Source organism: Heteronotia binoei, chromosome 1, assembly GCF_032191835.1.
Source record: "Heteronotia binoei isolate CCM8104 ecotype False Entrance Well chromosome 1, APGP_CSIRO_Hbin_v1, whole genome shotgun sequence".
NCBI classification, from domain to species: domain Eukaryota; kingdom Metazoa; phylum Chordata; class Lepidosauria; order Squamata; family Gekkonidae; genus Heteronotia; species Heteronotia binoei.
This window is the reverse complement of record NC_083223.1, coordinates 12,910,091-12,937,879: the sequence shown is the minus strand read 5'-3', so window position 1 is coordinate 12,937,879 and position 27,789 is coordinate 12,910,091. Positions and strand designations below refer to the sequence as shown.

Here is a 27,789-nt window from a genome sequence, read left to right as displayed (position 1 = left end):
GAAGGGGGGAAATAGTCATGATGCCTTAAATGTAGAGTATTCGGGAATCTGGAATTGGAAATAGACCAAACTGCATTTTACGAACCAGGATCGTCTTGGATATCAGACTTCCTCCGATACTTGCAAAGGTGTAGTATACAAGTGCCTAGGGGAAAGGAAGGGAAATAAAATGCTAGGGATGAAGAGACAAGCTATTTCAATGACAATTTGGTAGGATTAGCTTAACGTTCCATTACCTTTGCTTGATTATGTTCCACTCCTATGCCATAGGAGAGCATAAACCCTAACGCCTGCGGGAACAAATGAAAGAAAACATTCAACCTGTATTCCTACCTTTTTGGCCAATTCATCTGTTTTCAGGAATGTGCACGTGTTACTTTGTGATGACTTTTATCGGTTCAGCTGTGCGCAGCGAATATTTTGTCCGCAAATACTCAAGCAATGCTCCCTCTAAGGTGTGGAGTCTTGTGAGCGAAAACTCTCCTTCGTGAGCTACCGGCATTAAAGTTGTGAGCAAATGATTTGGCCTGCTGCAGACAATAGTTCGCTCTGTGGCTACCCTTCCTGAGGGAAGGCAAAAACATGTGAACGGGAGGGTGAAAAACCCGTGAGCTAGCTCACACTGACTCAGCTTAGAGGGGACACTGCACACAAGATATGCGGAAAGCCAGTATTTATATCCTGCTGCATCAAGGTGAAATCTGATTGGGGGCAGTTTTCCCAGACACGGTAAATAACCCATATCACCACCAATGGTCCCTCTAAGCCAGGGGTGTCAAACATGCGGCCCAGGGCCCAAATCAGCCCCCCGGAGGACTCCTATCAGGCCCCTGAGCAATTGACTGTCATCTGCTTCCTTCTCCCTATATCTTGCTTCCTTCTGCATAATAGCTTGCTTTAAAAGGCTTGCTCAATTGCACAGGAGCTACAGAGCAAAGCCTCTGTTTTCTCCATTGGCTGAGGCTCCTCCCTTGGGGAGGAAAGGAGGGAGGCAGAGCTTGCTTGGCCAGGCTCTCTCAATCGCACAGCAGAGCGACTGAACCAAGCCTCTCTTTCTTCTTTTGGCTGAGGTTTCTGGTCTTCTGGGGAGGGAGGAAAAGAGGCAGAGCTTCCTTTGCCCAGTTCCCTGGATCCCATGGGAGAGATACAAAGAAAGCACCTTTAAGACCAACAAGTGCTAATGTTTTAAGCATGTTTCATTTTAGTTGTGTTTGTCTGTGTCCTTTATAAAGTTTATATCTACTACCTAATTTTAAATATGCACACACATGGCCCGGCCCAACGCGGTTCAGCCCGGCCGGGCCCAACACGGTCTCATTTATAGCAGACCTGTCTGTCATAACAAATGAGTTTGACACCCCTGCTCTAAGCTGGGGTGTCTTGTGAGCAAAAAATCGACTTTGTGCTCTATAGGCATTGAAGTTGTGAGCTCCTGAGCCGAGACAAAAATGTGTGAGCCGGAGGCTAAAAAATTGTGAGCTGGCTCACACTAACTCAGCCTAGAGGGAACACTGGTCGCCACATGAGGAGCAGATGGAAGAGAAGTATTCCACCAGAGAACCCGAGGTGGTTACAATCACCTTGTGAAATGTCTACCGCACCAAATACAACGTCTGCCACACCAAATACAATACTAGAGAAAGAAGTCCTTTTCTCCCTTTCTCACACTACAAGAACTCGTGGGCATTTGATGAAATTGCTGAGCAGTCTGGTTAAAACAGATAGAAGGAGGTGCTTCCTCACCCAAAGGGTGATTAAGGTGTGGAATTCACTGCCACAGGAGGTAGTGGCAGCTGCAAGCATATATATATGTACATATATTAGCCGCTGTGTAACACAGAGTGTTGGACTGGATGGGCCATTGGCCTGATCCAACCTGGCTTCTCTTATGTTCTTAATGCAAAAAAACAGCCCTAAGAGGTTCTTGTCAACTATAGGTGAATTCCCTCAGGTATGTTTTTGTTGTAGTTCCACAGGTAAATTCAGGAAGCTATATTTGCTTCAAAGGAGACCACCTCCATGTGGACATTTAAGTTCCGGAAGAATCTAAGCTGTGAACCAGTGTGGTGTAATGGTTACAGACAGGCCTCAGATTCAGTGGAAGCTCACAGGAGCGCAGCTCCTGAACCTTTCTGAGAGTTCCTCCTCCCTGTCCATTGAATAGTAGGTGCAGCTGAATAACAATCCCTGGATGAGCTCCACCACCTATTTTTCTACAAAACAACCCCTGGTTACAGAGCCAGCATATGTTACATTTGGGTTCCAACTAGAGATGTAAAATTTCTAGAAATTTTGAAGCTTAGAAAAAAAATCCAGGTTTTTTTCAATTTTTTTTTCCCGGGGAAAAACGGAAATTTTGGGAAAAAATTGAAAAAAAAGCCACGTGAGCACTTCTTTTTTCTTTTCCAGATTGAAAGTCATTCCGTTACGTTAGGAACATAAAATATGACTATGCACAATTTTACTTGGCATGAAATTATCACAACTAGCTTATTAAAAATATAGCGTATCCAGACAATTATTACAAGCAGAATTTACTTCTTAAATAAAATTTATTTGCAACTGTAACGGATGGAGCAACAATCTTCTGAACTATCAAAGATTTCAGGTTTTCACGGCTGGTAACATCATTAGGGTTTGTAGAATCTTTCGGGATCAAGTGCCGTGTTCTACTGGAGAAAGTTTTCCCTCCAGACGTTTCGTTCTCAGCTGCACAGCAGCCAAGAAGGTCTGAGCGCCTGCTCCGGCTGCAACGCCACTGAGGATGTTCTCTGCAGCTGAGAACGAAACGTCTGGAGGGAAAACTTTCTCCAGTAGAACACGGCACTTGATCCCGAAAGATTCTACAAACCCTAATCTTCTGAACTGTTTACTATCTTAAAATAAAACGTTCCATAATTTATTTTCATTTCTTTTTTCAATTTTATCCAACCCTCATTCTGCCACGATACATGCTGGGTGATCTTCAGATAGTCATTAAACCTTCATCTCACTTATGCCATAGGATTTCTGTGAGAATAAAATGAGAGAGGGGGGCGGGGAAAGGCAAGCTAGAAACTGAACAAATGCAAAGTAAATTTCTCTGCTCTCCCTTTCCGGGTCATGCTGGCCCTGAGCATGCACTCATGTGACAAATGGATTGTGACCAAGGCAAATAAATAAAGATATTCCTTCATGGGAGGAAATCATTGCACTGCCATTTGTACGGCGAAAATAGAGGCTTTGCTCTGTAGCTCCTGTGTGATTGAGCAAGCCTGGCAAAGCAAGCTGTGATGCAGAAGGAAGCAGATGACAGTAAGATGCTCGAGAGCCTGATTGGAGCCCTCCGGGGGCCTACTCTGGTCCTCGGGCCACATGTTTAGACACCTGTGGTTTAAAGTGTCCTGTATACTTTGCCCCTACAATGGTGTTGCATTGCCTTGTACGAGTGCCATTTTCTCAGAAGCTGTCAGGTGGGCCTTAGGGCTGAGGCAATGTGGAAATACAAGCAGAGGACACGAACGCACGAAGCAGCCTTCTACTGTATCAGATCCTTGGTCCATCAAGGTTTGTATTGTCTTCTCAAACTGGCAGGAGTTCTCCAGCGTCTTAGGCAGACAAAGGTCTTCCCCATCACCTCCTGCCTGGTCCTTTCAACTGGAGATGCTGGGGATTGAACCTGGGGCCTTCTGCATGCCAAGCAGATGCTCTACCACCGAACTACAGCCCATTCCCAGTTCTGAAGAAAGGGAACAAAGTGAAATTCAGAATGAAAGTCAGAGCAGTATCCTTAAAAGCCAGTTTGGGGTAGTGGTTAAGTGTGCGGACTCTTATCTGGGAGAACCGGGTTTGAGTCCCCACTCTTCCACTTGCAGCTGCTGGAATGGCCTTGGGTCAGCCACAGCTCTCTTATCTGGGAGAACGGGGTTTGAGTCCCCACTCTTCCACTTGCAGCTGCTGGAATGGCCTTGGGTCAGCCACAGCTCTCTTATCTGGGAGAACGGGGTTTGAGTCCCCACTCTTCCACTTGCAGCTGCTGGAATGGCCTTGGGTCAGCCACAGCTCTCTTATCTGGGAGAACGGGGTTTGAGTCCCCACTCTTCCACTTGCAGCTGCTGGAATGGCCTTGGGTCAGCCACAGCTCTCTTATCTGGGAGAACGGGGTTTGAGTCCCCACTCTTCCACTTGCAGCTGCTGGAATGGCCTTGGGTCAGCCATAGCGCTCACAGAAGTTGTCCTTGAAAGGGCAGCTTCTGTGAGAGTCCTCTCAGCCCCACCCACCTCACAGGGTGTCTGTTGTTGGGGGAGAAGATATAGGAGAGCGTAACCCACTCTGAGTCTCTGATTCAGAGAAAAGGGCAGGGTATAAATCTGCAGTCTTCTTCTTCTAAAGAAATCATTCCCCTGAGGTTGTCACATTGTTCATGTTTTCGAACAGTGACACACATATATATGCGGTATGGACATTTTCAGGTTATGTTAGGACAACATAACAGAATATTATGTGAAAACACGCACATTCGCGTATTTCTGTTCACAAATTTTTCACGGTTGAATGTATATTCAAGGTATTAAGAACAAAGTAAACCAGACGGATAAGGCTGTGATGTCCTATGTTTCTGGAAAGACAGACGTGAACTTTCATCTCTGTTACCAAGGAATCTAGATTTATGCTGCCAACTTAAACAGAGTTATACCCTGCTAAATCCCTGGCATATTGCAAGCTCAGTGGCTGTAACTCTGTTGAGTACAGCACAATTATTCTAGCAGTTCCACGGTCAAGTTTAGTACGGTATCAAATAATTGAGTACCGTGCCACAGATAACAAGAGAAATTGGTAAACTGGCAGTTGTATTTTAGTCTGTGCGAATTAGATAACTAAAGCTTATATATAACGCTTTCCAAAACAATTTATAGGACACTTTCAGATACGATATTGCCCATAGTGCTACAATTTAAACCCGAGATGGCCAACTTCTCTTGTAAATGGGGGTGGGAGGGGTGAGGAAGAGGTCTTTTCAAGACGACAACTCAACGTATATTTTGCTACACAAATTTAAGCTCCATTAGTTGTGAGAGTTTAACTAGAGTTGCCAAACTCCAGGAGATCTCTCACTATTACAAGCGATGACCAGAGGACAAAGATCAGTTCCCCTGGAGAAAATGGTTGCTATGGAAGGCGGACTCCGCTGAAGTCCCTCCCCTCCCCAAGCCCCGCCCTCTTCAGGCTGCACCCCCAAAATCTCCAGGTATTTCCCAACCCAGAGTCGGCAACCCTAACAGTTGTGAAGTTTAATATAATTATTACATATCCGCCTCAATCAAAAATATGTCACATCCAAATTACATCGTTTCAAGCAACGTGGGAAAAATTATTTCCCTCATGAATGTTTTGAGTGGCAGTGTTGCGACGATAACATCTACCGTAACATCCATTTCTTCCTCTCACACGGATTGCCAGTAACTTTTTAGGAAACTTCGGCTATGATTCCCCCTTAATCATTTCAGTTGCCCTTTTCTGCACTTTTTCCAGTGTTACAATATCTTTTTCTGAGATAAGGTGTTTAGAACTATGCACAGTATTCCAAATGAGGCTGTACCATAGCTTCATACAGGGGCATTATACTACTGTCAGCACTGTAGCCCGAACTGGTACAGTCCGTTCTGTCACCTTACGCTAAAAAAAGGTAATCCCCTGTCCAAGCACCAGTCGTTTCTGACTCTGGGGTGACATCGCATCATGACATTTTCGCGGCAGACTTTTTACGGGGTGGTTTGCCATTGCCTTCCCCAGTCATCTACACTTCCCCCCCAGCAAGCTGGGGACTCATTTGACCGACCTCAGAAGGATGGAAGGCTGAGTCCACCTGGAGCCGGCTACCTGAACCAGCTTCCGCTGGGATCGAACTCAGGTCGTGAGCAGAGAGCTCAGACTGCAGTACTGCAGTTTTACCACCCTGCGCCACGGGGCTCTCTCACCTTACACTACTCAGGGCTTCATCGAGGACACAAAAAACAATGTATTTATTTACTTCGTTTCAACCCCATTTCAATGGGAATCCAAAGCAGGTTACATCATGCTCCCCTCTTCCATTTTATCCTCATGATCACCACCCTGTGAGGTAGGGCAGCCTGACTGTGCATAACTGACCCAAGGTCACCCAGCAAACTTCCATGGCAGAGTGGGGATTCGAACCCGAGTCTCCCAGGTCATAACTTGACACTCTGGTCGTTATACCACACAAAGAGTTTTAGGAGCACCTTCCTTGTGATATGAGATTTTGCGTAGCAGACCCCACTTCATCAGAAGGATGGGGCAGGTTTTCTCAGCAGAGAGGGAACTGATCACAAAAAGGGAGATTGGAAGAGTTCTAGGCAGGGAAGGAGGAGGAGAAGAAGGAGGAGAAGAGCAAGAAGAAGAGGAGGAGAAGGAAGAAGAAGAAGGATAAGGAGGAGGAGGAGGAGGAAGAGAAGGAGAAGGAGAAGAAGAAGAGCAAGAGGAGGAAGAGGTGAAGGAAGAAGAAGAAGGATAAAGAGAAGAAGTATGATGCAGGTTTTCTCAGCAGAGAGGGAACTAATCACAACAAAAGGGAGATTGGAAGCGTTCTAGGCAGGGAAGGAGGAGGAGGAGAAGGAGGAGAAGAGCAAGAAGAAGAGGAGGAGAAGGAAGAAGAAGAAGGAGGAGGAGGAAGGAGAAGGAGGAGGAAGAGAAGGAGAAGAAGAAGAGCAAGAGGAGGAAGAGGAGAAGGAAGAAGAAGGAGAAGGAGAAGAAGTATGATGCAGGTTTTCTCAGCAGAGAGGGAACTTATCACAACAAAAGGGAGATTGGAAGAGTTCTAGGCAGGGAAGAAGGAGGAGGAGGAAGAAGAAGAAGAGGAAGAAGGAGAAGAAAAAAGAGAGGATGAGAAGAGAAGGAGGATGAGAAGAGAAGGAGGAGGAGATTGGATTTATATCCCGCCCTTCACTCAGAGTCTTAGAGCGGCTTGCAATCTCCTTTCCCTTCTCTCCCTACAACAGACACCCTGGGAGGTAGGTGGGGCTGAGAGAGAGAACTGCTCTTGAGAGAACAGCGCCGAGAGAACCGTGACTGACCCAAGGTCACCCAGCAGCTGCACGTGGAGAAATGGAGACTCGAACCCGGTTCTTCCAGATTAGAGTCCGCGCATTTATTATACGCAAGCCATACTAGACGTCTGAAAATATCTTCCATTCTAAATTTAAAATGAAATCTTGACTCCATGGAAACTGTTTTTCCACTTTCACAGCATCCTCACTGGAATAAAGAGGCAAGCCTTGACCTGACATTCAGGGGCAATTCAAGGCATCTTGTCACTCCAAGCCAGGTACGCTCAGGGGTGGAATTCTAGCATTAGCTCCTTTGCATATTAGGCCACACACCCCTGATGTAGCCAATCCTCCAAGAGCTTACAAGGCTCTTTCTTGTAAGCTCTAGCAGGATTGGCTACATCAGGGGTGTGTGGCCTAATATGCAAAGGAGCTTCTGCTAGAATTCCACCCCTGGGTACGCTCATCCAGCCTTTCCCTCACCTGGCTCTAAGTCTGCAGAAATATCACAGGGGCTGAGCATGAGCCCGGTCAGTGGCTGGTGCGGGTCCAAGAGGGGACACTAATCTTCTCCCATACCACTGGTAGCTGGAAAAGCGCATTACACCGTGATCCATCAGTACCCTCCTCACTGTGTCTCCCCGGCCCTGCTCAAATCCCATTGGTCAACAGAGGTTTGAAGGAAGTTACCTCAGTGGTGGAATTCTAGCAGGGGCTCCTTTGCATATTAGGCCACACATCCTGATGTAGCCAATCCTCCTGGAGCTTACAAGGCTCTTTTTTATAAGCTCTTGGAGGATTGGCTACATGGGGGGTGGGGGGGTGGCCTAATATGCAACGGAGCTCCTGCTAGAATTCCACCCCTGGGTTACCTGAATACAACCAAGTATCCTCTTTCAGTTGTAGGGTTTGATTAACTTTGGCATTTCTCGGTTCAAAACAAACCAATATTGCACTCCTCACCTGGAGTATTGTGTTCAGTTTTGGGCACCACATTTTAAGGATATAGACAAACTGGAATGGGTCCAGAGGAGGGCGATGAAGATGGTGAGGGGTCTGGAGATCAAGTCCTATGAGGAAAGGTTGAAGGAGCTGGCAAGTTTAGCCTGGAGAGGAGGTGGCTGAGAGGTGATAGGATCACCATCTTCAAGTACTTGAAGGGCTGTCATATAGAGGATGGTGTGGAATAGGTGGAATGGTGTGGAAAGTAGGACCAGAACCAATGGGTTGAAATTAAATCAAAAGAGTTTCCGGCTCAACATTAGGAAGAACTTCCTGACCATTAGAGCGGTTCCTCAGTGGAACAGGCTTACTCAGGAGGTGGTGGGCTCTCCTTCTTTGGAGGCTTTTAAACAGAGGCTGTATGGCCATCTGACAACAATGAAGATCCTGTGAATTTAGGGGGAGGTGTTTGTGAGTTTCCTGCATTGTGCAGGGGGTTGGACTAGATGACCCTGGAGGTCCCTTCCAACTCTATGATTCTATGATTCCTTTTCAAAGATTTCTATACTTTTAAGCAGAAGGGTGTCTGCTTAGCTCCGTGAAGAACACTTACAGTCTGGCCTTTATGAGACCCCGCGTCAGCTAAAATCTCGTATAACGATACGGCGGCTTTAATGTTTTGAGGGCCGTTATAGCCAAACAGCATGTTGGCAGCCAATTTCTCCATGGCCTTCTGGTTCCCCATTTTGGCTGCCTTGGCGAGGAGCTTGTAGGCTCTGATTTAGAGACACAAAACTCAGAATTAATCATACACAGAAAAATCGGCTTCCTTATTGATCAGACAAAGATTGGTCGATATCGAATTGCAGGTTCTCGAAAGCCTTGCAAAAGGCATATGTTCACCCTTGAGGGTTTTGTTTACCTCCTGGGTTGAATATCTCACCTGCCTAACGGCCCCTCGGCAACACAGAGCCGATTTGCAAGCTAGGTTCAATGTGCTACCATCTGCCATACTTCTTGGAAGGTTCCATAAAACTCCCCGTGCTAATAGATGGTGCGCTTGTGCATGTCCAGAGACAGAATCTTTAGAACATGTGTTCTTAAACTCTGCTTTTTTACTCTGACCTACGCTCCATACTCGTTGACCCGTTTGAGTGGGAAATGGCTACATGTGGGGGAGGAGTCAGGAATCAAACCTGGTTCTCCAGATTACGGTCTGCTGCTCTTAACCACGACACCGCAGCTGAATTCCTAGGTCAGAGGTGGCCAAACTTGCTTAATGGAAGAGACCCGTTTGAGTGAACAAACAGCGAAGCCCGACAAATGTAAAATTGTCTCCCTTTTGTCAACTCGGAACCAATTGGTAATTGAAACCGTTGCAATTTTTTTTTATATTTAGCATCTAGGAGGTGCTTAATGTATTTGCAAATTGCCATTGGATGGATGGATTGGTTCCCCGTTGTGTTCGATATCGTGCCAGTAAAGGTTATTGAACTGAATTGAGAATTAATCGGTCAGATAATTAATCGGTCAGAAGTTACCAAAAGTGCATTTGTGGTTGGAATTCCTTGGCTTCAGAGGACTCTCCCTGCCACGCACCAGCTGGCCAGCAGAGGAAACCCCTCCCTTAAACAGGATGTCACACATGATGACATCACCCGGAAGTGACATCATCAGTGTGAGGATGTCACGCAATGTTCCTGTTCCCTTGGGGGTGGGAATGTTGCACACAATGATGTCACCTGGAAATGACATCACTGCTTTGGGGATGTGACATGATGTTCCCGCCCACCCTTGAAATGCCCCCCAAATTCCACCGCTGGATGGGCGTGAAGACCCGGCAACCCTACTTCGGAGAGCCATTGTGGTGCAGCGGTTTTGGGCTGGGATGTGGGAGAACCAGGTTCGAATCCCCCCTCTGCTGTGGCAGCTTGCTGGATCACCTCGGGCCAGTCACAAACTTTCCACCTAACCCACCTCACAGACGAGTTGTGAGAATAAGACGGATGAGAACAGAATGATGTCAGCCGCCCTGAGTCTTTGTCTTCTTTCTCGAGATGGGGGTGTAAATGACGTAAATAAACAGGACTAAGAAGACACACTGAAACTGAGATTGGAATGAAAGAACTGCGATTTAGGGCAAGAAGCCACAGGGATTCAGTTAAAGATAAAACCTTCTTCTTTACACTTTCTCTGAGGCTGTGCCCGCAAAACTGCGCCCGCAAAACTTACTCTTCCTTGTCTCTGTCGCTCTTCGAGTGTTTCAATATTTTGAGGCTCCTCTTATAAAATTCTTCGCTTTTGTCCTTTTTCGCAGCAAGCTCCTGTGCTAGAAAGGGGACCAGGAAAAAGACAAGAGGAAGTATGGTGTTATTTGTCACCACTGAGGTAAAGGAAGCCTCTGTCTTTTAATGACCTTATTCTAGTTGAGGCTTCCATAGACTACAAACCTGATTCGCACATGGAACTGAAACACATAATCATAGAATCACACAGAGCTGGGAGGGGGCTTTGAGGCCACCTAGTCCAACCCCCTGCTCAATGCAGGATCAGTCCCAAGTATCCCCAGATCAGTTTTAGTCCAGCTGCTGCTTAAACACTTTCAATGAGGGGGAACTCACTACGTCCCTTGGTAGTAGGGTTGCCAAGTCCAATTCAAGAAATATCTGGGGACTTTGGGGGTGGAGCCAGGAGACATTGGGGAGCCAGGAGACAAGATCAAGGCTGTGACAAGCATAATTGAACTCCAAAGGGAGTTCTGGCCCTCACATTTAAAGGGACGGCACACCTTTTCAATTCCTTCCTTCCATAGGAAATAATGAAGGATAGGGGCACCTTTTTGGGGGCTCATAGAATTGGACCCCCTGGTCCAATCTTTTTGAAACTTGGGGGGTATTTTGGGGAGAGGCACTAAATGCTATACTGAAAATTTGGTGCCTCTACCCCAAAAAACAGCCCCCCCCCCCGAGCCCCAGATACTCGCAGGTCAATTCTCCATGATTTTCTATGGGAATAAATCTCCATAGGGAATAATAGAGTTCCCAGCAGACATTTCCCTCCCCTCCCCCCCCGCTTTCTGACGACCGTGAAGCGGGGGGAGGGTCTCCAAACTGGGGGATCCCCTGTCCCCACCTGGAGATTGGCAACCCTACTTGGTAGCCAATTTCACTGTTGAACAACTCTTACTGTAAAAAAGTTTTTCCTGTTATTCCCGCCTTTAATTTCAACCCATTATCGTGAGTCCTTTCCTCAGCTGCCAACAGGAACAGCTTCCTGCAAGAACGTGCAAGAAAAATTCTTGCAACCAGTGTTTCCTCTAAGCTGAGTTAGTGTGAGCTAGCTCACAGTTTTTTTTTAGCTTCCAGCCCGCCCGTTTTTATCTTAGCTCAGGAAAAAGGGCCCCAGAGCAAACCAATTGATGCAGTAGCTCTGGGGTGGGCCAACGGTAGTAGCTCTCCAGATGTTTTTTGCCTACAATTCCCATCAGCCCCAGCCATTGGCCATGCTGGCTGGGGCTGATGGGAGTTGTAGGCAAAAAACATCTGGTGAGCTACTCTTGGCCACCCCTGCAGTAGCTCACAACTTTAATGCCAGTAGCTCATGAAGTAGAATTCTTGCTCACAAGACTCTGCAGCTTAGAGGGAGAATTGCTTGCATCCGGGGTGTGTTGCATCCGGGGTGTGTTGCATCCGGGGTGTGTTCCATGATGTAGGTATATCGTTAGGAAATATAACTGCTCTTATACTGCAGAGGCCTGTTAAGGATTTATGAATCCCCTCTGTTGAAAACCCTGGGCCCATTAATCCATCTACCTTAGTTATTCAAGTACGATTGGTTTTCTCAAACCTCACTATTTTCTAATTGCTCCTTAACCGGGGCTTCCATTATGGAAGCAAGAAAAAATACCAGAAAAAATGGGATTGGATTACAAAAGTTATAACATGGAGTGAGATGGATAAACGAACAAGAATCTTAAGAGACTGTGATTTGGAAGTTTATAGAAAGGAGTGGGAAAAGTTTAGAGGTTATGTAAAAAAACAATGGAAAATAAAAGGACATTGGACGATTTTTTTGAATAAAGATTAAGTATTAGAAAAAAGGAGAATATGAATCTAGGCTTATATGGTTCGTATGGTTTAAGGGTACCTTCAAGTATTAGCATTTTAAGTTTATAACATCGGCGGGAGTCAAGTAACGGGGGGAGGGGATTTAGAAAATAGCATATGGGAAAGATTAAAAAAAAGTTATTAATGGATATTGTTACCATATGTTATTAATAAAATTCTTTAAAAGATCCTTAACCGGGGCTTTCTTTTGTAGCAGGAGCTCCTTTGCATATTAGGCCACACACCCGATGTAGCCAATCCTCCAAGAGCTTACAGGGCTCTTAGTACAGGGCCTACTGTTAGCTCTAAGAGGATTGGCTACATCAGGGGGTGTGGCTTAATATGCAAAGGAACTCCTGCTAGAATTCCATCCATGATATTAGGCCACACCCCTGATGTAGCCAATTCTCCAAGAGCTTACAGGGCTCTCAATAAAGGGCCTACTGTAAGCTCCAGGTGTGTGGCCTAATATGCAAAGGAGTTCCTGCTACAAAAAAAGCCCCGTGCACATGTGTCTATTCTTTTTATCTTTGGAATGCGGGGAGTTTTGAAAACTCACCAAAAAAGAACACTCCCTCCTCCATAACTGTACCTTCCCAGCTTAAAGGGGGAAAGGCCAAAATAGGATTTAATCCTCTGCTCGGTCAACCTGAAATTGATTTCTCAAAGCGATTCAAAAACGAGTCCCTTGCACTCGCATTAAACCAGAACAGCACACAAAGTGGACTTTTGCCTATTGAACTAAAGCCCCGTCTTGTCCTCAGTGCACGAAACAAGTCAACCTGCTTAGAAGACATCCGATGATTGCAAAATATGTCATAGAAGGGTAATAATAAAATATGAATTAGCCACGAAGGATCACACTGATATAATGGGCTCACAGAGTTCCCTCTGAGCTGAGTGTGAGCCAGTTCACAGTTTTTTAGCCTCTGGCGCACCCATTTTTGTCTTAGCTCAGGAAGGATGACCACAGAGCAAACTAATTGATGCAGGAGTTTCCGACTTTAATGCCAGTAGCTCACAAAGTAGAATTTTTGCTCACGGCTCTGCAGCTTAGAGGGAACATTTGCTCACATATGCTTACACTGAATCAGACCCTTGGAAATCAAGGTCAGAGGGGCAGTGGTTCTCTGGGGTCTCAGGTAGAGGTCCAGACCCAGAGCCAGGATTTTCCATTTGGTGGGGCCCAAAGCCAAGATTTTCGTTTAGTGCGGCGCATTTTTTGGGGGACCCCTAATTATTATGCTTAAGTGTGTAACTTGCTTCCGTTGCTTCAGACCAACATTTCTTTTAACCAGCTTCTCAGGTCCGACGCAGCAAGGCAGGTTTAATTTGGCTGCCTTTTACTGAACAGTAAAGGCTGCCGTGAAACGTCGTGATGCGACGTCACCCCAGAGTCAGAAACGACTGGTGCTTGCACAGGGGACCTTTCCTTTTTAACATCAATGCTAACATGTTAAAAATTTGCAAACAGGGAAGCTATGGGCAGGGTAGAATGATCAAGAGCCCCATGGCGCAGAGCAGTAAAGCTGCAGTACTCCAGTCCTAAGCTCTGCTCACGACCTGAGTTCGATTCCAGCGGAAGCTGGTTCAGGTAGCCGGCTCCAGGTTGACTCAGCCTTCCATCCTTCCGAGGTCAGTAAAACAAGGACCCAGCTTGCGGGGGGGGGGGAGTGTAGATGACTGGGGAAGGCAATGGCAAACCACCCCGTAAAAAGTCTGTTGTGAAAACGTGAAAGCAACATCGCCCCAGGGTCGAAAATGACTGGTGCTTGCACAGGGGACTACCTTTACCTTTTAAGAATGTTCAAGCAGTAGTAAGACCTACAGAATGACTTGGACCTAAAATTAAAGTTAAAACCAACACTATCGTTAGTAAATAAAAACGGCCCCTCCAATTGGCTGATTGGAGGGGCCATAAAGGTAGAACAGGGGTTTTATTGGAGGGGGGTTGGAAGTTGGAACCCCCTGGAAATCCTCTAGCTACGGGCCTGTAGAGGTCTTTCATGTCAGCTACTGCCTGGTCCTTTTAACTGGGATTGAACCTGCGACCTTCTGCATGCCAAGCAGAGGTGCTTCCACTGCACAGCAGCTCAGTGGTGGTTTGGAGGCTGTTGCCCCGCTAGGTCTTTCCTGTACGCCCTCTATGGCAAAAGGCTTAAATGGCTTTGCGTCTGGAGACAGCAGTTTTTAACTGGCCGCCGCGCTGCCATAAAACATCATTTTATAGTGTGCTCAAAGGTACTCGTTATTTAAAACGGTTAAGCTGAAGGTTAATAGCTACAAAAAACCCCCCCACCCAAACGCAAGCCTTTGGAAGGTAACGCGGCTTTATCAAATTCTTGTTATACCCAGGGACGCCGTCCCGTTTTATAGGTGCTCAAGATCCATAAAAGAATCTATTAACGTATTACACAGTCCTGTGGCTTCTAAAGAGATGTACTAATAAATGTTTAAAGCATTTTCTGGAACACTCGAGCCTGTATTTTGACAGCGGAACACCGCTTCTTTGGAATCCTATTTGAGCTTCATCAAAGGGGCCCTAACTTTCTGACACAAGGATTTAATGGCTGGTTTCGTTCTGCCCTGTGGTGCAGAGTGTCAGGGCTCAATACACAGAGTGTTAAAGCTGCAGTACTGCAGTCCTAAGCTCTGCTCACGACCTAAGTTCGATCCCCGGTGGAAGCTGGGTTTTCAGGTAGCCGGCTCGAGGTTGACTCAGCCTTCCATCCTTCCGAGGTCGGTCAAATGAGTCCCCAGCTTGCTGGGGGGAAAGTCCCCAGTTGCTGGGGGCAAGTCCCCAGCTTGCTGGGGGGAAAGCGTAGATGACTGGGGAAGGCAATGGCAAACCACCCCGTAAAAAGTCTGCCATGAAAACGTTGTGAAAGCAACGTCACCCCAGACCTTTCCTTTCCTTTCCTTCGTTCCTTACACAGTCTGAAGGCTAGTTCAGTACAGAATAAGGACGGGAGTGCTGAGGATTCTAGCCACTGAACAACCAGGCAGTTCTATTACAACAGCAAAGAGATCCTATTCCCATCCCGGCTCCAGGAAGCGCTAATAAAACAGTCTGTGTGATGCTGTATCTGTCACTGGAGACATGGACCACTGGGGCATGGTCCAGAAAGGCTGTACTTTGAAAACCCTTGTTGAATTCACTGCCACAGGAGGTGGTGGCAGCTACAGGCATAGCCAGCTTCAAGAAGAGATTGGATCAACACCTGGAGCAGAGGTCCATCAGTGGACATTAGCCACAGGGTATAGATGGAACTCTTGGTCTGGGGCAGTGATGCTCTGTATTTTTGATGCTTGGGAGCGGCAACAGTGGGAGGGCTTCTAGTGTCCTGGCCCCACTGGGGGACCTCCTGATGGCACCTGGGTTTTTTGGCCACTTTGTGACACAGGGTGTTGGACTAGATGGGCCATTGGCCTGATCCAACATGGCTTCTCTTACGTTCGCTGGGCACATTGCACAGTGCGCTCTAGGAATTTGCTTGAAACTCTATGGTTTTGCACGGGGGGGCGCTCTAGCAATTTGGGAGAGAACTCTAGTGTTCTCCCCCCAAATTGCTAGAGCACCCCTGTGTGAAACCATAGAGTTTCAAGCAAATTCCTAGAGCATCCTGTGCAACGTGCTCGGAGCGATACCCCACTTCTGGGTGACATCATCATGCTGCATGGTGACAGGCTCTTGGGGGGGGGATCCCCCAGTGGCCTCCTCCCTGCTGGTGGGTTGGGGCCTGCCAAACCGGGGGATCCCCCACCTCTGGTGGGAACTTGGGAGCCCCAGGGCAAACCCATTCCCAGACAATGCAAAACAGGTCCCTCGCTTTGCGTTTTAACACATGTGACCGCAGGGATTTCTCGATTTGAATGTGTTTTCATGGGCGGCTCAAGGCAACGTCCTGAATGAGGGCAGGAACAAGGAATGCTTGCTGAGCTCATTAGAAAGGCCTCCTGGAAATTTGCAATTCTCCACGGTGTAGGTATGTGACAAAGTCACACACACAAAAACCAAGTTGGAAGGAGAAGCGTAGAAAGTAATGCGGACAGCCGGTAGAGAATAATGGCTAGTTGGACCTTCCGTTCTGTTATGTCAGCTTGCTGAGGGACCTTGGTCTTGTTAAGCCTCAGTCTTAACAAGACCAAGGGTCTCTTTTGCATATTAGGCCACACCCCCTGATGTAGCCAATCCTCCAGGAGCTTCCAGGGCTCTTCGTACAGGGCCTACTGGAAGCTCCAGGAGGATTGGCTACATCAGGGGGTGCGGCCTAACATGCAAAGGAACTCCTACTACAAAAAAAAGCCCTGGCCTATCATGCCTCTCAAAGCTGTTGTTACGAACATAAGAACACAAGAGAACATAAGAGAAGCCATGCTGGATCAGGCCAGTGGCCCATCCAGTCCAACCCTCTGTGTCATATAAGAACATAAGAGAAGCCATGTTGGATCAGGCCAATGGCCCATCCAGTCCAACCCTCTGTGTCATATAAGAACATAAGAGAAGCCATGTTGGATCAGGCCAGTGGCCCATCCAGTCCAACCCTCTGTGTCATATAAGAACATAAGAGAAGCCATGTTGGATCAGGCCAGTGGCCCATCCAGTCCAACCCTCTGTGTCATATAAGAACATAAGAGAAGCCATGTTGGATCAGGCCAGTGGCCCATCCAGTCCAACCCTCTGTGTCATATAAGAATTTAAGAGAAGCCATGCTGGATCAGGCCAGTGGCCCATCCAGTCCAACCCTCTGTGTCATATAAGAACGTAAGAGAAGCCATGTTGGATCAGGCCAATGGCCCATCCAGTCAAACACTCTGTGTCACATAAAAACATGTGCAAAATGCCCCAAAACAAGCTATACGATACTCTCTCTCTCTTTCCATTGTCAAATCAGTTTGAGTGAGACGAGGAATCAACACCGCACCTTGACATAAATACAAATGCCCCTTCTCCAGATACTCCACGACTTGCTTCTTAAAATATACATCCCATAGGGTTGCCAGTTCCCAGGTGGGGGCAGGGGATCCCCCAGTTTGGAGACCCTCCCCCCGCTTCAGGGTCGTCAGAAAGCGGGGGGAGGGGAGGGAAATGTCTGCTGGGAACTCAGTTATTCCCTATGGAGATTTATTCCCATAGAAAATAATGGAGAATTGATCTGCGGGTATCTGGGGCTCTGGGTGGGCTGTTTTTTGGAGTAGAGGCACCAAATTTTCAGTATAGCATCTAGTGCCTCTCCCCAAAATACCCCCCAAGTTTCAAAAAGATTGGACCAGGGGGTCCAATTCTATGAGCCCCCAAAAAAGTTGCCCCTATCCTTCATGATTTCCTATGGAAGGAAGGCATTGAAAAGGTGTGCCGTCCCTTTAAATGTGATGGCCAGAACTCCCTTTGGAGTTCAATTATGCTTGTCACAGCCTTGATCTTGGCTCCACCCCTAATGTCTCCTGGCTCCACCCAGAAAGTCCCCAGATATTTCTTGAATTGGACTTGGCAACCCTAACATCCCAAGATATTTATGTTATCAGAAGCAAGGGACCAGGGAAGGCCTTCTACTGGCTGCCACCACCCACTCCGTCTTCCTTCTCAGCAGGCGTCATTTACTATTGTCCGCCTCTGTGTTGCAACTCTGGCCTTCCTCAGTGAGCTGCCATCTTCAAGGACTTGAAGAGCTGTCCTATAGAGGATGGGATGAAATTGTTTTCTGTGGCCCTAGAAGGTCAGACCAAAACCGACGGGTTGAAATTAAATCAAAAGAGTTTCCGGAATGGCCTTGGGTCAGCCATAGCGTTGGCAGAGGTTGTCCTTGAAAGGGCAGCTGCTGTGAGATCCCTCTCAGCCCTACCCACCTCACAGGGTGTCTGTTGTGGGGGGAGAAGATATGGGAGATTGTAAGCCGCTCTGAGTCACTGATTCAAACAGAATGGTGGGGTATAAATCTGCAGTTCTTCTTCTTCTTCTCAACATTAGGAACAACTTCCTGACCACTAGAGCGGTTCCTCTGTGGAAGAGGCTTCCTCCTTGGGAGGTGGTGGGCTCTCTTTCCTTGGAGGTTTTTAAACAGAGGCTAGATGGCCATCTGACAGCAATGCTGATCCTGTGAATTTAGGGGGAGGTGTTTGTGAGTTTCCTGCATTGTGCTGGGGGTTGGACTAGATGACCCTGGGGGTCCCTGCCAACTCAGGAGGTGGTGAGCTCTCCTTCCTTGGAGGTTTTTCAACAGAGACTAGATGGCCATCTGACAGCGATGTGGATCTTGTAAATTTAGGGGGAGGTGTTTGTGAATTTCCTGCATTGTGCAGGGGGTTGGACTAGATGACCCTGAGGGTCCCTGCCAACTCAGGAGGTGGTGGGCTCTCCTTCCTTGGAGGTTTTTAAACAGAGGCTAGATGGCCATCTGACAGCAATGCTGATCCTGTGAATTTAGGGGGAGGTATTTGTGAATTTCCTGCATTGTGCAGGGGGTTGGACTAGATGACCCTGAGGGTCCCTGCCAACTCAGGAGGTGGTGGGCTCTCCTTCCTTGGAGGTTTTTAAACAGAGGCTAGATGGCCATCTGACAGCAATGAGGATCCTGTGAATTTAGGGGGAGGTGTTTGTGAGTTTCCTGCATTGTGCAGGGGGTTGGACCAGATGCCCTTGGAGGTCCCTGCCAACTCTATGATTCTGTGACTAACCAGGGCCAACCCTGCATAGCTTCTATGATCCGACAAGATCGGGTTAGCCTGGGCCTAGGGTTCCCAAGTCCAATTCAAGAAATATCTGGGGACTTTGGGGTTGGAGCCAGGAGGCTCAGGGGGTGGAGCCAAGAGACATTGAGGCAGAGCCAGGAGCAAGGGTGTGACAAGCACAATTGAACTCTGAAGGGAGTTCTGGACATCACATTTAAAGGGGACCGCACACCTTTTAGATGCCTTCCCTCCATTGGATATAATGGATAGGGGCACCTTCTTTGGGGAATCGCAGAACTGGACCCCCTAGTCCGATCTTTTTGAAACTTGGAAGTTGTTTTGAAGGGAGGTGCTGCAAATTTGGTGCCTCTACCTTAAAAAAAAAAACATTCCCCCCAACCCACAGATACCTGTGGATCAATTCTCTATTATACCTTATGGGAATCGGTCTCCCTAGGGATTAAGGGAGCGTCCAGCAGACATTTCCCTTCCCCCCCTGCTTTCTGATGACCCTGAAGCGGAGGGGGGGGGCTGCAAACCGGGGCATCCCCTGAGCCCACCTGGGAATTGAGGGTGATACTCCATGTGAAGGTTTTGTGTTGTGCTTGTATGTGCTACTGTGTATTTCTAGACTGAATGAATTGGAAGAATTTCAGACACACCCCCCCCCCCTCATTGACAAAGAGATCTTGCAACGGCGCGGCAAAGCATCAGCCGGCACCAGGCTCGGAGGCGGTTTTGGTGGAGTCTTCTACGAGGAAAGAACTAAGTGATGGGCTTTTAAAGTTGTACCTAGCATACAAGCACCTTTCTGCACTTTGCACTTGAGTGGAATTGTAAATATATCTTCCCCAGCGTAAGCGACGTTTTTTGAACTGTGTGTTGATTATCGCTGTGTCTAAAGTTATTGATAAAAATGTATATAAGTTATCAGAAGTTGTTTTCGTTAGCAAAACCTGCCTACCTGGGGGACCGTCTCTCCCCACATGTTCCCCAGAGAGTACTGAGATCGGGAACCCAAAACCTTCTCATTTTCCCCGGGCCAAAGGAAGCCCGCCTGAAATCTACCAGGGACAGGGCCTTCTCTGTAATGGCCCCTTCCTGGTGGAGCCAGCTGCTGGAAGAGGTGAGTGCCCTTGTGGGACCTTGCCCAGTTCCGCAGGGCCTGTAAGACAGCCCTCTTCCAGCTGGCTTATAACTAACCGGCATCGTAAACTGAGTGTAGTTTTATTAGACTGTTGTTATGCTTTTTAATGTTTTAACTGTGTAAAATGTTTAAATTTAATATTTTTATGTTAGATTTTATATGCTGTAAGCCGCCCTGAGCCACTTTGGTGGGAAGGGCGGGATATAAATCATAAATAAACTATATCACGGTATTTTCCCTGGTTCCCAACCTGGGAATTGGCAACCCTATCTTTAGCTTAAGCTCCCACTGCTTGCAGTGAGGAGGAGACGCAGCTAGCGATCTCATCTGCATTTTGAAACGGCCGGGGAGGGAAACAGCTAAAGGCTCATTTGGAGCAAATAAACTGCTGGGGAGCAAAAGGATTAAACACACAAAAACGCACGCCCTCGCCGAAGCTGACCGGAATGATTCATCCCTGGATATTTATAAAGCATCAAACCAAACTGTGATCAAAGTCTGCACGGCCTCCCAAACCGCTGATTATTTCTAAAGTCAGACCTACTTTCCCCAACTCTTATTCCCAAACTGCCGTTTGGCTCTCCTAGTCCCCATCTGAAGCAAAACGGCCTGCCATGCCACATTCTGTACGCTCGTTTTTAAAAATGCAGCCAAGTTGACAAGTGTATCATCACGAATCGTTATTTTTCAGCAGTTAGCCAATATTGACTTTTTATCGTAGCCTTCTAAATAGGTATCTGCAGGGGTGGAAGTCTGGCAGGAGCTCCTTTGCATGTTAGGCCACACACCCCTGATGTAGCCAATCCTCCGAGAGCTTTACAAAAAAAGGACCCTGCAAGCTTTTGGGGGATTGGCTACATCAGGGGTGTGTGGCCTAACATGCAAAGAAGTCCCTGCTAGAATTTCACCCTTGGGTATTTGTAGTCCTTATCAGCACTCAAGAGGGCAGATAGTCGAAACACTATTTAAATTGGGGAAAGGGTTTCACCATGTTACACCCCCCACACACATACGCAGCATTCAGCAAGGGGTGAGGCTCTCCCCCATATTATTTAACATCTATATATGCCCTTTTGCCCAGCTGCCGCAGAGTTTCGGGCTGGGCTGTCACTCACATGCAGATGACACACAGCCATTATCTGTTGATGGACAGGCGGGCTGACACCACCCCAAATATTTTGGCCCAAGGCTTGGAGGCTGTGGCTGGGTGGCTAAAACAGAGTTGACTTAAATTGAATTAAATCCATCCAAGATGGAGGTCCTGTTGCCTGAAGGGGGTGGGATGGGGGGAGATGGGATGAGGGATCAAACTCCCAGCTCTTCATGGGGCACCACTAACATCAACGGTGAAGAGCCTGGCTGTGATCTTGGATGCCACATTGTCAATGGAGGTCCAAATCACAATTGTTCCCCCCCCCCGACATTGCCAATATGGTTGGCATTCATGTAGAAGAAGAAGAAGAACACCACAGATTTATACCCCGCCCTTCTCTCTGAGTCAGAGTCTCAGAGCGGCTTACGCTCTCCTATATCTCCTTCCCCTACAACAGACACCCTGTGAGGTGGGTGGGGCTGAGAGAGCTCTGACAGAAGCTGCCCTTTCCAGGACAACCTCTGCCAGAGCTATGGCTGACCCAAGGCCATTCCAGCTGGTGCAAGTGGAGGAGTGGGGAATCAAACCCGGTTCTCCCAGATAAGAGTCCGCACACTTAACCACTACACCCAACTGGCTCTCTCTTAAATAAAGGATTTAAGATCTTTTAAAGTTAACGGTGGAATTCACAAGACGCTTGGGCTCCCTGAACTAAAACCGTTACCTTGCGACGACAAAGAATCTTGCGCTGTTAGTCTTTTACTCTTGTTCAGCGTCTCCTGTAAAAAATGGCAAACATGTCTTTTCAAGGCCGAAATAAACCTTTGTCTGCTCAGGGCGGTTGAAATGGCTTGCATAAGCTGTACATGACGTGGTGCTTGCTAATTTTACTTAAGTTCTCTAGATATGCAGGGCAAGCGGTGGCCCCAGACGGGTACTCAGGTTTGGTTAATGACTTCAAAAAAGGGTCTCAAAACGAACAGCCTGTGAGACGACCTTGGGCAGCAAACTTCTTTAGCCGTTAACAAACGTACTGGTACGAGAGGCATGGTAAAGGAGCAGTACCACGCAAGTGAACTGCTGCAAATGACAAACGAAGAACAACAACCAAATAAAAAAGCAAAGGCGGAAACTGATTTCTCAAGCACAACTGCAGAAGTATGCTTTCTACATGAATAAGCAGCATAAAGTGACTTGAATTCCGGCACCGCATGAATCCCACATCGCTATAAAACACCTTATGCAACGATACGCAAGGTTTTGACAGCAAAAAGCACTCTCCCCTTCCCCACCCCCAAGAGCTTTCCTTCCTCTTTAATAATTTTATAAAGTCTTACTTAAAAAAAAAATCTAAAAGAAGTTCTTCTGACTGTTTACGCTCCAAATTGTTTTCAATAATCTGACTGTTTTTAAACGATAGAGACGAGCAAGACCGATTCCTCACTCGCCTTACACCTCTCTCATGCTCCTGTTCTCAGCGGGACTTCTGTCCGATTTCCCAGTCTCTGCTGCAACTCACTTTGGCTTTTTCGCAAGGCAAACAGAAACCTCTAAAAACCAGTCCCTCCCCCTGCCCCCACTTTCTGGTGACCCTGAAGCGGGGGGAGGGCCTCCAAACTGGGGGATCCCCTGCCCCCACCTGGAGTTTGAGTCCTGGAGAAAACCACGTAATGAACAATTATACAAGACCACACTTACGCACAATTAATTTTATATATGTATATATAGTTTTCTATGGATAACCATATGAAGCTGCCTTCTACTGAATCAGACCCTGGGTCCATCAAAGTCAGTCTTGCCTACTCATACTGGCAGCGGCTCTCCAGGGTCTCAAGCGGCGGTTTTTCACGCCTGTTTTCCTGGACCCTTTTTAGTTGGAGATGCCGGGGATTGAACCTGGAACTTTCTGTTTACCGAGCAGATGCTCTGCCACTGAGCCACTGTCCCTCCCCAACATCTATGACCATATGAAGCTGCCTTCTACTGAATCAGACCCTGGGTCCATCAAAGTCAGTCTTGTCTACTCAGACTGGCTGCGGCTCTCCAGGGTCTCAAGCGGCGGTTTTTCACACCTATCTGCATGGACCCTTTTTAGTTGGAGATGCCGGGGATTGAACCTGGAACTTTCTGTTTACCGAGCAGATGAACATATGAACATATGAACATATGAAGCTGCCTTATACTGAATCAGACCTTTGGTCCATCAAAGTCAGTATTGTCTTCTCAGACTGGCAGCAGCTCCCCAGGGTCTCCAGCTGAGGTTTTTCACACCTATTTGCCTGGACCCTTTTTTGGAGATGCCAGGGATTGAACCTGGGACATTCTGCTTCCCAAGCAGATGCTCTACCACTGAGCCAGATGCTCTGCCACTGAGCCACCGTCCCTCCCCAACATCTATGACCATATGAAGCTGCCTTCTACTGAATCAGACCCTGGGTCCATCAAAGACAGTCTTGTCTACTCAGACTGGCAGCGGATCTCCGAATCTCCAGCGGAGGTTTTTCATACCTATTTGCCTTGACCTTTTTTAGTTGGAGATGCCAGGGATTGAACCTGGGATCTTCTGCTTACCAAGCAGATGCTCTACCACTGAGCCACCATCCCTCCCACATCTATGAACAACTGAAGCTGCCTTCTGCTGAATCAGACCCCCTTCGGTCCATCAAAGTCAGTCTTGTCTCCTCAGCCTGCCAGCAGCTCTCCAGGGTCTCAAGCGGAGGTTTTTCACACCTACTTGCCTGGACCTTTTTTAGTTGGAGATGCTGAGGACTGAACCTGGGACCTTCTGCTTACCAAGCAGATGCTCTACCATTGAGCCAACCTCCCTCCCCAAATATATGAACATATGAAGTTGCCGTACTGAATCAGACCCCCTCAGTCCATCACAGTCTTGTCTCCTCAGACTGGCAGCGGCTCTCCAGGGTCTGAAGCTGAAATTTTTCACACCTATTTGCCTGGACCCTTTTTAGCTGGAGGTGCCGAGGATTGAACCTGAGACCTTCTGCTTACCGAGCAGATGCTCTGCCACTGAGCCCCCGTCCCACATCTATTTCTACACCAAAACACTTGAACAATGAACAATCATACCATTAGTTCCTGAATAACGATGCAAAGAGTCCAAATTTAAAGGCACACGTCTTGAGCTCAGCACGAATAAAAGGCTCGCGCCTTTAAATTTGGACTCTTTCCATTGTTATTTAGTAATGAATGGTATGATTGTTCATTGCTCAAGTGTTTTTGGTGTAGAAATAGCGGTTAGCATATATTAGGATACTAGATATACATATATAAAAATAATTGCGCATAAGCATTGTCTTGTATAATTGTTGATTACATGGTTTTCTCCGTGTTTTTCCCGTCGGTTGCCATTGGCAACCCTAGGTGGGAGGTAGAGGAGAGAGGTGCAAACTCTGGATTCAGAAATACCTGGAGATGTTGGGGGCGGAGCTGAGGGAAGGCGGGACTTGAGGAGGGGAGGGACCTCAGCAGGGTAGAATGCCATAGACTCCAGCCTCCAGACTTTCCCCAGGTTGATTTTGGCCGTCCAGAGATCCATTTATAAGAGCAGCAGTTGTCACCTGGCAGTTGGCAACGGTAGAAAAAGGAGAAGGGAGCCCTGCACAGGGCCCCTCCAGACCTAGCACCAGCCCTGGATGTCACTTCTGGTTGTACCCAGATGTGATCTCACGATACTCGGTGGAAAAGCACTGTCTGTGTACGGAGAGCAGGATCTGAGACGAGGATCTTAACTGGCATGACGGCCAGTGAATCGTCACTTATCCTACGCTCTACAGAAAACCACCACCGCTTCCAATATTTAATTTGTTGATGACTTAACATACTGTGAACCACCCAATTGGAACACTGCCATTATTAAGCCAACCCCGTTCACGTAAAGGCGGCAATTTACCTCTTTCGAAACGAGTTTTCCTCTCTGATTGGCGAGGCTTTCTTCTGCTTCTGAAAGACAATCAAAAGCGTCAGAGAGAGCAGAACTTTCCGCAAAGACCCACCGAGAGTTTATTTTCCTTTAGATAAAAAGTGTTGGCCAGAATCCAAAGAACTGCGCAACTGTGTGCCCCTGGCAGCGTTAGTATGCATGCACAAGCGCCGTTCTGACATTTATTATCTCAGAACATCGCAAACATCAACTATCTCTCCGTATATGTATCTGTTTACCTGCAGCTGTACATAATTTATGGTATGTATTAATGCAGACTTTGGAACTGTTTTCCACCGTCTGCTAAAGCAGTCTGAAATCAGGAGTACTTTGAACCTTGTTCCAATATTGCCCCAGTGCAAATTTTGGCTACGGTAAGCTAATGTGCAATTAGCTCCAGTTCGAAACAGCAAGATAATTCACATGACAGAATTCACATGATGTTAGGGTACTACTGAAGAACCGGGAATTTAGTTAATGAAATTAACAACGGAACAAAGTGGGAGTCCAGTGGCACCTTTCAGACCAACAGGCCTTTGATTCAAAGTGCTATCAACGGAACAAAGTCTGGGCAAATTTGAATCGACACGGGACCTAAATAAAACCTGCATGTCCGCTGTGCCCTGTTCACAGGGCTTTTCTCTGTAGCAGAAACTCCTTTGCATATTAGGCCATGCCCCCTGATGTAGCCAATCCCCCAAGAGCTTACAGGGCTCTTAGTACAGGGCCTACTGGAAAGCTCCAGGAGGATTGGCTACATCAGGGGGGCGTGGCCTAATAGGCAAAAGAGCTCCTGCTAAAATTCTACCCCTGTAGCCAATCCTCCAAGAGCTTACAGGGCTCTTCGTACAGGGCCTACTGGAAGCTCCAGGAGGTCTGGCTACATCAGGGTGTGTGTGTGGCCTAATATGCATAAGAACATAAGAGAAGCCATGTTAGATCAGGCCAATGGCCCATCCAGTCCAACATTCTGTGTCACACAGCGGCCAAATATATATATATATATATATATATACACACACACACACACACACACACACTGTGGCTAATAGCCACTGATGGACCTCTGCTCCATATTTTTATCTAACCTCCTCTTGAAGGTGGCTATGCTTGTGGCTGCCACCACCTCCTGTGGCAGTGAATTCCACATGTTAATCACCCTTTGGGTGAAGAAGATGCAAAGGAGCTCCTGCTAGAATTCCACCCCTGTAGCCAATCCTCCAAGGGCTTACAGGGCTCTTCGTACAGGGCCTACTGGAAGCTCCAAGAGGATTGGTTACATCAGGGGTGTGTGGCCTAATATGCAAAGGAGCTCCTGCTAAAATTCCACCCCCCGTAGCCAATCCTCCAAGAGCTTTCAGGGCTCTTCGTACAGGGCCTACTGGAAGCTCCAGGAGGATTGGCTACATCAAGGGGGCGTGGCCTAAGAGGCAAAGGAGTTCCTGCTACAAAAAAAAGCCCTGACTATTCAACATAAATTTGTGGATAATTTAAACATACAATGTGAAACTTTTCCCCCTCTCCCCCTTTAAATGAACAAATACTAATCTGGAAGGGGCATTTTAGGGATGCCAGTAGCCTCCAAGCGGGACTTGGGGATCCCCTGGAATTACAGGACATCTCCAGACTACGGAGATCAATTCCCCTGGAGAACATGGATACTTTGGGGGGGGGGGTGGATGGCATTGTTCCCCACTGTGGTCTCTGTCCTCCCCAGACTCCATCTAGGGTTGCCAAATCCAATTCAAGAAGTAATATCTGGGGACTTTGGGGGTGGAGCCAGGAGACATTGGGGTGGCGCCAGGAGCAAGCAGAACTGAACTCCCAAGGGAGTGCTGGCCGTCACATTCAAAGGGACCGCACACCTTTTTAAATGCCTTCCTTCCAGAGGGAATAATGAAGGACAGGGCACCTTCTTTGGGGGCTCATAGAATTCGACCCCCTAGTCCAACCTTTTTGAAACTTGGAGGGTGTTTTGGGGAGAGGCACTGGATGCTATGCTGAAAGTTTGGCGCCTCTACCTCAGAAAACAGCCCTCCCAGAGCCCCAGGTACCTGTGGATCAATTCTCCATTATTTCCCATGGGAATGTCTCCATAGGGAATAATGGAGTGCCCAGCAGACATTTCCCTCCCCTCTCCCCGCTTTCCAATGACCCTGAAGAGGGGGGAGGGTCTCCAAACCGGGGGATTCCCTGCCCCCATCTAGGGATCGGCAACCCTAGCTCTATCCCCAAATCTCCCGGAGTTTCCCAACTTGGAGCTGGCAACTCTGTCCCCCATCTTCTGCCAGGGGGAGGACGTGACAACCCTAAGGAATTGTATTCTACCGCTCAGGCGAAATGGTACAGTTAATGTGTGACTCTCAAAGACCCCACCAGCATTGGCCAGCATGGAGAGGGCATTTGTCTCTTTAAATCACTTCTCCAAACCAGAGTGGCTTAGAGAATGCATTTAAAATTGCTTTCTTTCCACCTGTCCCTCCCTCCCCATCCATTTGCCTTCCTTTCTTCCACATCTTCCTCCCTACCCTATCTATTTCTCCTTCCTCCCTTCCTCCCTCGCTTCTCTGAAACATCTGATGTTCATGCCTTGCGGCTCTCAAACATCTGACATTTATTCTATGTGGCTCTTAAGTAAAGCAAGTGTGGCCCGCCCCTGGTTAATGTCATCCTGTTTTTCATAGGCCTAGAAGGCAGAACATCCAGTTTCAGGCAGGAATACATAAAGATTTGGTACCTCTCAAACTGTTGCTCCCTATAAACAGCTCGAAAACAGTTTTACCCCTTAATCCAGAGGCGTCAAACTCATTTGTTATGAGGGCCGGATCTGACATAAATGAGACCTTGT

At 47.5% G+C, this 27,789-nt stretch overlaps 1 protein-coding gene across 1 annotated transcript in view; it reads right to left on the bottom strand.

Annotated features, from left to right (window-relative positions):
- The window catches only part of SEL1L2 (SEL1L2 adaptor subunit of SYVN1 ubiquitin ligase), a 91,790-nt gene that overhangs the window by 39,877 nt on the left and 24,124 nt on the right, over window positions 1–27,789 (bottom strand). Inside the window, exons 3-8 of the mRNA XM_060257474.1 lie at window positions 24,912–25,029; window positions 21,726–21,780; window positions 10,219–10,315; window positions 8,600–8,762; window positions 237–290; window positions 86–145 (exon numbers count right to left, since the gene is read on the bottom strand). Coding sequence (XP_060113457.1) covers window positions 86–145; window positions 237–290; window positions 8,600–8,762; window positions 10,219–10,315; window positions 21,726–21,780; window positions 24,912–25,029 — 547 coding nt within the window. The remainder of the gene's footprint in view (window positions 1–85; window positions 146–236; window positions 291–8,599; window positions 8,763–10,218; window positions 10,316–21,725; window positions 21,781–24,911; window positions 25,030–27,789) is intronic.